General features: G+C 35.3%; 1 protein-coding gene across 1 annotated transcript; it reads left to right on the top strand.

Annotated features, from left to right (window-relative positions):
- The first annotated feature begins 3,919 nt into the window (after positions 1-3,919).
- LOC125177749 lies at positions 3,920-7,482 on the top strand. Its single transcript, XM_047880090.1, has 2 exons — positions 3,920-4,038; positions 6,977-7,482. The coding sequence occupies exons 1-2, from the start codon at positions 3,972-3,974 to the stop codon at positions 7,480-7,482; spliced, it is 573 nt and encodes a 190-aa protein (XP_047736046.1). The 5' UTR covers positions 3,920-3,971.
- Positions 7,483-13,124: the final 5,642 nt, after the last annotated feature.

The following is a 13,124-nucleotide window of genomic DNA, read 5'->3' as shown; positions in this document are numbered from 1 at the left end:
AGTGAGTGATAAATGGGTTGGCCAAGAGTGGTCATTGAGTGGGAGTGAGTGGAAATTGGGCGCTGGTGAGTGTTAATTGGGTGACGAAAAGTGGTAATTGAGTGGCAGTGAGCGGTAACTGGGTGTTGATGAGTGTTAATGGGGCGGCAACAAGTGGTAATTTAGTGGCAGTGAGTGTTACTTTGGTGGCGAAGAGTGGTAATTGAATAAAGAAAACAGTGGTAGTTGGGCAGCGATGAAAGGTAATTGTTTGTGGTGAGTTGATATTGATTGACGTTAAGAGTAACTTGGTAGAGTGAGATTGTGGCTTTGCCTTCACAACGTTGTAGGTATATTAGCTGATGAGCGTCAGGATCAAAAATCAAGCGGGACGATATTATTTGATCTGCATGTCCGATTACTGTAGTTTTTTTTTGTGCTGACTTGAATTTCAAACGCGAGTGTGCGTGTCCGCCTCTTCTTTAAATGTTGTTCTATTTCAAGGTTAGTTTTGCCCTGTGAAGTTACACGAAAAATCCGCAGAATAAACATGTATACGAATGACTTGGGAATTTTTTTACTCAAAGAAAGGTTGCGCTCTTCATCAGCGCAGCTTTCAGAATTGTAAATTATAGGATAATTCACAGGTCTGTTAATCAGCGTGACTAATACTTATCAGCGTGACGTCCAGCTACCTAAGAGGCTTGATCTTGTTTGTCGGTGTTATGAACGGACAAGATAGTCTGAAGTAATAAAAATAGATTTGTTATTCTTACATCACATCAGTGTAAATATCTTCGCTAGAAGTTTTAAAAGCCACTTAATGTATCACATTGTTCGACGTCTATATATGAACAAATGCTGATAATGATCTTTTAGGCAGACTGATCTGTTGAGTCTGAATGCGACTTTTATTATTCTGACAACCTTGTTAAGTGCTTCTTGGAGTGATTAATTGAAGAAAATTGTAAACAGGAAAATCAGGTATGGGAGACTGGAGTGTGGGCTCTTCGCATTACATGATGAAAACACTTTAAAATCTAAAATAATTTAATAACTGATTACATTACTGCAGAGATGGACACTTTTTCCTGTCATGTTCTTATGATTGGAATTTATATTCTCATCATCATTTATATTATCTTATATTATATTATTTTATATTCATTGTGAATTTCATATTCTCATCAGACATTTGGAAAATGTGTGTACCAGATCTCTCATTCAATTACTAACGTTAATGACTGATGAGGTACATGGAAAAAAATTGTAACACTCAATCAGTTTAGGAGATCGTTTGACTTGAGCTACGTCCTCAGCCCATCCCTGCGGACGCGTCTGGACAATAGCCTTAACAGATTTTTTATGCACGTGAATTTCAAAAACAGAAGACCGGCAAATGCCTATTTATTTGTCGTATGCCTATTGTCAACAGAGACGTTTCTAAAAAAAAAACAGAAAAAAACAGAAAAAAACGTCTCTGTTTTTTTTCTCCGAGACGTAAAAAAACAGGGACGTTTCTCAAAAATTCGACTGCATCTGGATATGCACATGTGATTTATTGCTAGACGCAAATAACGATATATATTCAATGAAGCGCACTTAGCAAAACACGAACGGAAATAGCGATACGGCAACGATAGATAGCAAGTGTGTCTCGATTCTTATGAAAATGTAGGAGTCAAATTCGAAAAAAATCTGGTAAACAACACTGGTGTTAATATTAGAGTCGTATTTGATTTCAGTTTTGGCCGTCGAACTAAAATGATAGTGTCATTTAAGTCATGTCTCATAATGGAGATAATATAGTTACAAAAGAACGCAGAGGAAATGAAAGAAATACATTTCTTTTGAAGCTTAAATGTGGGATGTGAACTTGAAAAGAATTTACCAAAGAAGAGCAGGACTAATCAATGAAAATTAAATTTAAATGAATCTTAGATACACAATAAATTTTTCACGATGGTACATATATCTTGGAAACAAAATCAATCATCCCTCAATATAATTACAAATATTTTCAAAGTAATTGACTAATGTTTTAACAAACGCCCGTTCATTTCCCAACCAGCTTCAACGCGATGAATTTGTTTCAATTAATTGAAAGCTTGCGCGTGATTTAAAAACGATTAAACAGGCGTCGAATTACCAAACATTTATTATATTCCTGCAATATTTCAGGCAAATCACTTGCCCGGCATCGACTTGTTCTTGCATCCAAGTTCTTACCCGTCTTTAATCACTGTTATATTGATATTACTTTGTTACACTTGATTTTAGTGACATCCCGTTATCAGTTTTCTTGAGGCTTTTTTCCTTGCATGTGTTTAATTTAGAAACTTTCTGTTGCTCTTAACTTCTTTGCCTTATCATTGGAATAGAGTTTTGAATCACCTATGTTGCCTGCGAAGCTTATCTGCTTATGGGCATTCACTTAAATTGGATGTCTCTATTATTTTATAAATGTTTTTCTTTTGAATTGTAACTAGAGCTCCTTTGTGAATAAAATCAATCAATCAATCAACCACCGCTTCATAGCTTTTGGCTAACGATCGTGAGAATCTTAACTGCAGGGAACAACGCTGACGTTTGTTATACAGGAGTTGGTGATGAAAACGTTATATTATTAATAAACGTTAACTATTTTACTGTCGGTACTAATAACATTAATGTATGTAATGGAGTGAAAACTGCTGATACTAATTAGAATAACTTTGGTTATTAATAGAAAAATATATGCTCTGCTTATGCAAATGCTGGTAATGATGAAAATGTTTGTACTGTTGAGATAACTGTTGGAACTGTTAACTTTTGTAAATGTTGGGAATTTTGATATGAAGGATATTAATGATTAAGCTTATTATATAAATGATAATACTGATATTATGAATTTTCTTATTTGAATGATGAACAATCGCGAATACATTTACCTGACACCGATGTAAATAAAGACGATGAAAATGATGAAAAGATTATTACTTATTGGTAATGTGAAAATGTTTGCACTAATGAGGTAACTATTGGAACTGTTCACATGAATGATTGGACTGTATTATCAGTATTGGAAATAATTATAGAGATTATGTATAATTATGTAAATTATTCGATAAATTATTATATAAAAGATTATGTAAATTATTAGGTAAATGATTAGGTAAAGAATTGTGTTACTAATATCATGAATTTTCTTACATGTGTGAAGAAAAAACAGGAATGCGTCTATCTCACAGAGATATCATTTATACAAATCGAATCTAAACTGTGAGATCGTCGGACAAGTTGGTTATCTCATCCATCTCTTCAGCTATGCTTTCTTTATGCTCCGCCTAGAAGTTTCCTTAACATTCACTCGACACAAAGACAGTAACGTACAAAGAAATAAAGTCACGCCCCTTAGCAGAATTGTTTAGGCCTGAGGCTGCTGGAAATATCATTAGCTTAGGTCACTGTGGGCACCCTGCCTACGGTCAGTCCGACGCTTGACGCTCTCGTGAGTGCAGCACAAAAATTCGCAGCTTACAGAAAATAATTTGTTTGTACGCTTGAAAAATGGCTAGCAGCAGCCAGCAGGCAATGGATTACGAAGATGTTACATCTCGTACGACATCTACTGAGGGTGAGTTCAGTTATGCAGTTGAACCCTGGCTACAAATGTTTTGTGAACATAGTTACAGTAATTTAGATCCAAGAAATTTTTACTGTGCATTTTTGCAAATTTTAACTTTGCATTGGTTGCAAGTGATGAGTAAACTTGATGTTTCGTAGTGATGAATAAACTTCATGTTTCGTTGACTCGGTAGATTCTAAAAATAAATAACTTTTACTTTTCTTTATTTATGCATTGTTCTTATTTATTTTGGCTGCTGGAAATATCATTAGCTTAGGTCACTGTGGGCACCCTGCCTACGGTCAGTCCGACGCTTGACGCGCTCGTGAGTGCAGCACAAAAATTCACAGCTTAAAGAAAATAATTTGTTTGTACGCTTGAAAAAATGGCTAGCAGCAGCCAGCAGGCAATGGATTACGAAGATGTTTCAACTCGTACAACGTCTGTTGATGGTGAGTTCAGTTATGCAGTTGAACCTTGGCTACAAGTGTGTTGTGAACATAATAGTTACAGTAATTTATTTTCTAGAAATTTATACTCTGCATTTTTGCAAATGTTGTGAAAATAGTTACAGTAATTTAGATCCTAAATATTTAAATTGGGCATCTTTGCAAATTTTAACTTTGCATTGATTTCAAGTGATTAGTAAACTTGATTGTTCTTAGTGATGAATAAACTTCATGTTTCGTTGACTCTGTAGATTCTAAAAAAATTAACTTTGAGTTTTCTCGATTTATGCATTGTTTTATGACTTATAGGCTTAATTATTGAACCAGCAATCAATTTCAACCACTGGATGATACTGAAAGAAGTATTAATTACCGAGTCAGCTGACACGTGTTCTGTCATTAATTTAAAACGTGTTCAATTCGCAACATTTGCTATTAATACTAAAGTGCCGTGTTAATCACGATCATGCATAATGTGCTAAAAAGTACAAAATATTTAAAGTTTTTAAATCTCTGATGCCTAAGCGCTTTTTTATATATCCAACGTGTGATAATTTAAGAATATTTTGCTAAAGGAGTATCCTAGTACTGAGGTCTATGCGTTCCAGAAGTGGTTTCAAACGTGTTATTTGTGAATTACATAATGTACTAAAAAGTACTAAATATTTGAGGTTTTTAAATCTCTGATGCCTAAGCGCTTGTTGACATTCATACAACGTGTGATAACTTAAGAATTGTTCGTTTAGGGAGTATCATGGTACTGAGGTTAATGCGTTTCAGAAGAGATTTCACACGTGTTTTTTATGTGAATTACTTATCAAAATTTGAGTTCAAGCTCATTTCAATTGATATCATGGGCTCTTATCCCCACGAATATTTTAACATGGAAATACATATTATAACCTAGAACCTACAAATTTAAATTCTGAGATACTAAAGTTATTTAAACAAGATTCACTTCAGTTTATTAGTTTACGGTTGAATTGTCACCGCAGCCAGCAAATCTTAAAACTCTCATTTTAAAGGTGTTATTTTGCAAATTAATCATCAAAATTTTGCTTCAGGTTAATTTTAATATGTAAAATTGATACTTATCCGCTTCTGATTAAGTTTTTCCGTCGCCTGCATTCTCTTGTTTATTCTGACAGAGATCAGGCTGGTGGAGACAGAGATCATCAAAAATCAATACATTAACTAATTGTTTATTTAAATTAATTATTTAAAATTAATCAATCTTTTTTATAACGTAATGCATAACATATTGAAGAATATCAATGTTGGATGATGTCAGTGATAACGATGAAGGCCCATAGCCAGAAATTCTGCAGGCCTATCAAAGAGTTCTTATATGATTATTCTATGATATAAAAATGCAATGAAAATTTTGATATATATGTGTAACCTCGGCTTAATAGAGATGAAATAGTTAGAACTTAAAGTTAGAGTAAATAAGGATACGAGAAATGGCATTAAGTCATGCTGTTCAGTATCTTGCATTAATCCTCTGTTATTTGATTCATTTCGGATGCAGCTGCTCAGTCACTTAATTAATCAGTCCAATTATGGCTCCTATAATTAGAAAATAGATGTGGACGTTAATTCGTTCGTAGGAAATGATAATATCGCTGCACTCACGACCAAATAGCCATGTAAACGTTTGTACAAACTTGAAAGTACTTTATAACTCGAATAATATTATATCATCACAGTCCCTATCCTTTATTATAACACTTCTCTTTCACTTCACTTCTTGTTTGTCTGTCTGTCTGTCAGTCTGTCTGTCTGCTACTAATCTTATAATCGATATTTAACACACTTCTACCTGTCCAATCGATCTGAAATTTGGCACACTTGCATAAAATTGGAAACAATGGATGAATCAGTTGACAGAATAAATGATTTTAAATTAATTTTTTTTTTCAATATTAAAAAATTAAAATAATTTTGTCTGCTACAAATCTTATTATCGATATTTGACACACTTCTACCTGTCCAATGGATCTGAAATGTTGCACACTTGCGTAAATTTGGAGAAAATGCATGAATCAATAGACAGAATAAATAATTTTATAAATAAAAAAGTTTTCATTATTAAAAAACTATAAATAATTTCGTCTGCTACAAATTTTATAATCCATATATGACACAATTTGACCTGTCTAATCGATCTGAAATTTTGCACAATTGCATAAAGTCAGAGACAATGCATGAATCAGTAGACAATAAATAATTTTGAAAATTTACAAAATTTTGAAATCTTAAAAATTTTTTGAAAAATAATTTCTTTAATATATGAAAATAAAATTAGAAATTCATTGTACATGTGTAACGTCCAAGACACTGGATTCTTCAGAAGTGTTGTCTTTAAAAAGCAATTTTTAAACGCATATTATCTTTTTAGCATTGAAATGCGGTTGTCAAAATTGATAGATTAGAAATACGTAAAATGTTTCCTTCTTCGAATTGAATACAGGGTCAACACAAAATTTTAGCTACTGAATTACGAACAATCATATTTTCCACTACCTGCAAATAATTTCAGCAAATTGATTAATCGTTGGTACAATTTCTTTGTATTTTCATGACATAGTTTCTACTAGATTTTTTATCTGAGCATTTTGTTTATTTGGGTACCCGTCACTCATGTATTTTGATTTCATACTAATCGTGATATTTGCCATTACATGCAAATAATTTCAGCAAATTGATTAATCGTTGATTTCTTTGCATTTTCATGACATAGTTTCTACTAGATTTTTTATCTGAGCATGTTGTTTAATTTGGGTACGAGTCACTCATGTATTTTGATTTCATACTAATAGTGACTCCATCTTTTGCAGCGGAAAACATATATTCAACGGTGCCCATGTTGTATAAATGATTTAATAATGTGTATTTTTTTATTATGAGTCAATACTAATCGTGACTTCATCTTTTGCAGCGGAAAACATATACTCAACGGTCATCTACTGTGAAGGATGCAGGCTATCTGGTCTATTGAATGGCATGTGCAGGTGCCAGTATTGCGACCGCTGGAGGGAGCTGCAATATCAGACGATGAAACTTAAACAAATAACTGGGAAAAGTAATGAGAGCTGGCGAGAAATGCTAAGCAAGAAGAAGGCTTCAGAAGCTCGTGGGAAACTCGTCAGTAGTTTGCACCGACGAGTCGTCGAGAATAAGTCCTCTAAACGCAAGATTTACTCCGAGAAGTCAGCATTTAAAGAGTCTGGTGGGAAAAAGATGGAAAAGCGAATGAAGTCATATATCACGCGAATTAGAATATTAGATCAATGTATCAATGAAATTAAAGTTAATGATGAAAGCCGGTACGACGTAACTGACCTCAGCGACCTGGTCTCAGCCCTCAACATCGAAAAGGAACCAACTTCGCTGTTTGACCTCACACTGAGCGAGCTGCGTGAGCTCCACGCCAATCAACTCTAACCTATTTCAGATGATTTTGTTTTAGTTTCGACAAATTGGGAGGTCAATACAGATGGGCCGATAAGAACTCGTTACAAATGAGGAACACCCGCCAACTCTAACCTATCCCAGATGATTTTTTGTTAGTTATCAACTAATGATACATAAATGTACATAAAATGAATTTGAATTCCTACAAATAAAATTTCTCGAAACTTGGAATTTAAGCTTTTTTATAATCCTTTGAAAAAGTTTTGACACAATTAGTTCTAGTTTGAAATGATTTTAAGAATTGAATTAGTATTTGCAATTTATTCGGTTTGAAAACGAAATATCTTTTTATTAGATTTATCAATCAATACAAACAAACCATTTTAAAACATCAATTTGCGAATACTTTAGATCTGCATTGAATTAGTAATGTTTTATGTTGTTCGCCACGTGAATGTGTTGGTTATGAAGGTACTTTTATGAGTGTTCGAGATCACGTCACAAATTAGCATCCCAAATAGCGATGATAGCGTCACTAATTGACGTTACAGATGCACTATATTACAGATGCACTAAGTTACCGATGCATTATATTACAGATGTACTACTGTATATTACAGATGCACTTCATTACAAATGCACTATGCTAGAGATGTACTATATTACAGATGCACTATATTACAAATGCACTATGTTAACACGAAAGTGGCGTTACGAAACGCAGGTGCTTGCGTCGCAAACTATCATAACAGAAAATTTACTTATTTACCCTAAAAAAACGTATTAGACTTCGAATAATAATGAGACAGAACAGAGGAGCGTAACTGAGTGCTCGAGAAGTACATAACGGAAGAGAAATCAATTAATAACGTCACTGAGTGCATAAAATGGCAGCATATCAAGAATTGTCGTGTATTAGCGTTACAGGACACTCGTGACCGCAAGTATTAACCTTTTTGATCGTACGTTACGTGACATATTAGCGTTACACAGCGCTCTATATACGTCACGCATTATCGTTACAGAACTCACTATCCGTAACATGTTAGCATTACATATCACAGTATACCTCACATAACAGCGTTACATGACACTCTAAGATGCCACATATTAGTGTTACAGAACGATCGATCCGTCACATTTCAGCGTTCAATAACACTTTATCAACGTTATATCACATCAGCGTTACATGGTTACACGACACTCTAAAGGCGCCACATAAAAGCGTTTAAATAACACCCTAAAGACGCTCGCCAGCACTCAGGGGCTCGCCACCACAGCAGCGGCTCTCAGAGGCTCGCCCGGCCGCCCCTCGTGCGGCTCTCAGAGGCTCGCCACCACAGCAGCGGCTCAGAGGCTCGCCCGGCCGCCCCTCGTGTGGCTATCAGGGGCTCGCCACCACAGCAGCGGCTCTCAGTGGCTCGGCCGCCCCTGGTGTGGCTCTCTCTCTGATTGCCGCGGCGTGGGTGTGGCGGACGACGCTAATGAGGGTCGACGGTGTAGGAATATTACGAGTGAATTGTTCGAAGATAGACAAAAGTTTTGAGAGTTTGTAAATTTTTCCTCAAAAAATGTGAACGAATATTGTTGAATCTATAATTTAGAACTTGAAAGCGAATGTTATCGAAATTTAATTCGGAATTTTATAGCATATATAATGGGTTGTAACTGAGATATCGTAATATGAACGTCGGCGTTAACAGTAAGATCCCAACTTACCTCTATTTTGAAGTTTCACTTGAAATTTCATATCATGAGATATAAAATTAAATAAAAATTAGATTGAATGTATAAGTTTGAAAGAAGAAGGCATATATTTCACTCGAAAAATGAAATAAATAAGTTTTTCGAAAATATTTCGCTTTAATCATATAGGATATTTTGAATTACTCAAAATTAGTGCACGGTGAATCAATTTGTTCATGGATTTATTTGGAAGCAACCAGTTCGGAAACTAGCGGAAAAATTTAAGTAATATTTCTGCTATGATGAATTAATTATTTTTTTTTACGATTCATCTGTACCTCATGCTTTGATTAAAAATGTCCAACTTTAGGCCATAGGTGATGGGTTTTAATGAACGATCGTTCATAACCAGTGCATGGTTACGGGAGAGACAGAACTCAAAGTACCGCAAGGAATCAATGATCATTTTACGGCAAATTTCACTATCAGCCCGTTTTTCATAACCTTCATCCAGTCATCTGTTTTACTTGCTGGAAAAAATGTCCAGCATGAATGATTAGGCAAAATTTTATTTTGCCTAATCATTCATACCACAAGAATCATAATTAAATTACGAAATTGAAAAAAAAATTTGAAAAATTGAAAATCCTATATAAAACTAAATCTTATATATAAACTAAAAATTTAATATCTTATACACCAAACGACCGTTAAATCGTCTAAAAATTACAATGGGGAGCCTACAAGAGTTCATGTTAGATGCATTATTAGAGTCTTCGACTGCAATTCTGTGCCACTGAATACAACGCTCGGCAAAGTGAGTTACAGTGTTACCTTATCTCGTAGCTATGACATTCGTGAGTTGAATTGAGGATACGAACCTGTTACTTTTGTTACTGTTTAATGTCCTGTTACTTTTTTAGTGTTGATTATTGTGGATATTGATTGAAAATTATTTTACAAATATTTTGGAAACTATGACTAGATAGAAAAAACTCGGACTGTCGTCTGTTACTTTTTTAGTGCAGATTATTTTGGAAATTGATTGAAGTTCGTAGAATAGATATTTTAGGAAAATATGATAAGATAATCACTATAAATATTCATATGAGCTTGAGAAGAATTAACCCTTCCCCTATCGGGTGAATAATACCCTTCGCAAGCGTCAGGTCTCCAAGTTCTGTTTGTCAATTTACTAACGTTTGCTCCTTCTCTCAGTTCAATGTGGCTTTAGGTTGAAGAATCAATAATAAGAATATGGAATTCTTGGTGACAGCGGCTCAGCACGGTCTGTGCAATTGATAACATTTAATGAAAGTAACACTCTGCTCAGTGAAAATTTACAGACGCGGCAGCTTCTGATTTGGATTACCAGAAGCTGGGGCGACTCTAAATTTTGTCAGGGTCCATACCCAGTGAAAATTTACAGACGCGGCAGCTTCTGATTTGGATTACCAGAAGCTGCATGGGGCGACTCTAAATTTTGTTAGGGTGCATGTCATTCGAGGTGTGCAGTGGTGCTGTAGATGCGTCGTATATACCATCTTGTAAGATAATAGTCAATAATAATTATTGTCTATCCATTCGCCTCTTCAGCAGCACAATTTCACAAATCACTACTCGCTTGAAATTATAATCTATAGAGAATTCCACAATTCTCTAGATACGCGGTTGAAATTGTAATCTTTTGTAAGTTGCCACGCTTGAACATTTTAGATACGACTGATGAATTTTTCATTATTCTAGTTTGTTCTTAATTCAAAGAGTTTGCTGTTTGATACAGGGTTTGATATGAAATTTATGTATTGAAATATGATCAATGTTCAAGTCAAATGGAAGTTTTTTAATCACTCTTCATGGTTTGAGGGATAAACTTTACCAAAACTTGAAATGGTAGCGAGCTGTAAACATGCAATGTGATCAGAGTCTAGTCAGGGCAACGTTGATTAAACAAATGAGAGGCTAATCGAGTATGCATAGAGCTTACCCGGAATCGATTAGGACCATTAAGTTTGGTATAAACTCATACTGATGAGGACATGTTTGAATTTAAATCCGATAATTTTAGCTTCAATGCAGAAGCTGTCGATTATTGTGGAAATTAAGTGAAGATTATAGAATAGATATTAATTGAAACTATGACAAGATAATCACTATAAATATTTATATGTTTAATTGCACTGTAAATCTATGTCATGGAAGAGACATTTTCTCTAGATTTGCTCTGAGAAATAATGCAGAATGCCTGTTAGAAGACTTGCATTTGGTACGTTTTTATTTTCTCTTTAACAGTTCCCTCTTACCATTATCCTATCTCCCCGCTCTTCCCGAGGGGCTTGTCGTTCATTAGGTCAGGACCATTGCTATTCATTAGGCGTCCGAAGGCCTTATCTGTCGCGCCTTAGCCGCCGCTAGCGGGCCTATTCGCGGCCAAAAGCGTCACTTACTGGCCTTAAACGCCACCAAATGATTTCCAGTTACCGTCAATCCCGTAATAATTTTATGGTGAAGAAGATCGTGGCCGTAAATCTGTCACGCTGAAATGAACCAAAGTGGCCGTGAGCAAAGCAACGGAAGTTTAAACGTTTGTGAAACGCACGAAGATATTATTGAAAGGCGGAAACAGTCTACCGTTATGCTGATGCCTGTAGTACAGAGAATATTGCACTGCATTTAATATGAAGTGCAAAGCATGAATGTTATTTTGTGATAATTTAGGAGCCATCGTGCAAATAGTTCTCTACCAGCAGCTATTATTTATAGAAAACGTGATCGCACCGGGAATAATCTTCGACATTTCGAGGAGGCTTTCGGCTCACAGTAAATTGAAATGATTGAAATGATTGTACATGATTTTAAAATTATTCAAATGATTGTAAATGATTTTGAAATTACTCATATGATTGTAAATGATTATACTTCGACGACGACACACGTTAAATAAAAAAGTTGTAAGCCTTCAATACTAGGAATGATTCTTTGAATTCACCCCATTGTACGATCAGATAACAGCCGCATGTGCCATACAAACATTTTACGGAGTAAAATATCAAGGGATTAAATAATCCCTTTAATCCCTAATCTCTTTGATACCTCTAATCCCTAAAACAAAACATCAATTCCGGGATTAAAAAAAATATAATTTTCACTCGCAATTAAGGCTTCAAAAGAAGTGATTACGAACTGGGTTTGTTCAGCTCCCAGACTTCAATTATAACTCGGGGGCGGCAATCCCCAGGACTTGACTCAACTTTGTGAGGCTTTCCCTCACCTCGCCGAGTTATTCAATTGTTTGTGCGCGTCTGCCTTGGATGGACGAACGAAAATGCGCACGGACCGACACGGCTGACCTCAGCCTATACTGGGCTGGCTACCTGAAATGGAAAAAATATAACTCAGTACTCACTGCAGTGAGTGACAGAAAGCGCATTTTCTCGTCGACGAAAACTTGATGTCACGGATAGACGGACAGACGGACGGACGGACGGACATGACGAGCACAATAGGGCATTTTTTCCATAAATGAGACAATACACTAAAAATTTTGTCTTATTCATTTATGTTGTGCCAATTCATTGCTAAAACTCCGTCGGTCGTCATTTGTATATGAATAAAATTGAAAAGAATTTTCAGATCTAGTCAATATATTGTTGAAGCTTCCAGATAATTATTTTTATCGTCCAAGAAAAAATTTCCATCGTGTTGGGTTCCGAATGCTGCTTCAAGCATGAATATTTGCTTGATAAATTGTAGAACGGCTTAAAGCAGCCCGCTGGTCTGGATTGGTTATACTCTAAGCCGTTGGCGCCGAGAGTATTCCCAGCTCAAGACAAACATGATATTGGTTCCAATTTTAGATTACTTTTGATTTTGCCGTTATGGGATGAAATTCAATGCATGGTGATGAATCACGCATCTCGACTTGCTGCCTGTACGACGGATTGGATACGTAATCCTATGTAGGATTTTGAATTCGAAAATTGGAT

Source organism: Hyalella azteca, unplaced genomic scaffold (assembly GCF_000764305.2).
Source record: "Hyalella azteca isolate HAZT.00-mixed unplaced genomic scaffold, Hazt_2.0.2 contig4627, whole genome shotgun sequence".
NCBI classification, from domain to species: Eukaryota; Metazoa; Arthropoda; class Malacostraca; order Amphipoda; family Hyalellidae; genus Hyalella; species Hyalella azteca.
This window is presented reverse-complemented; position numbering and strand designations above follow the sequence as displayed.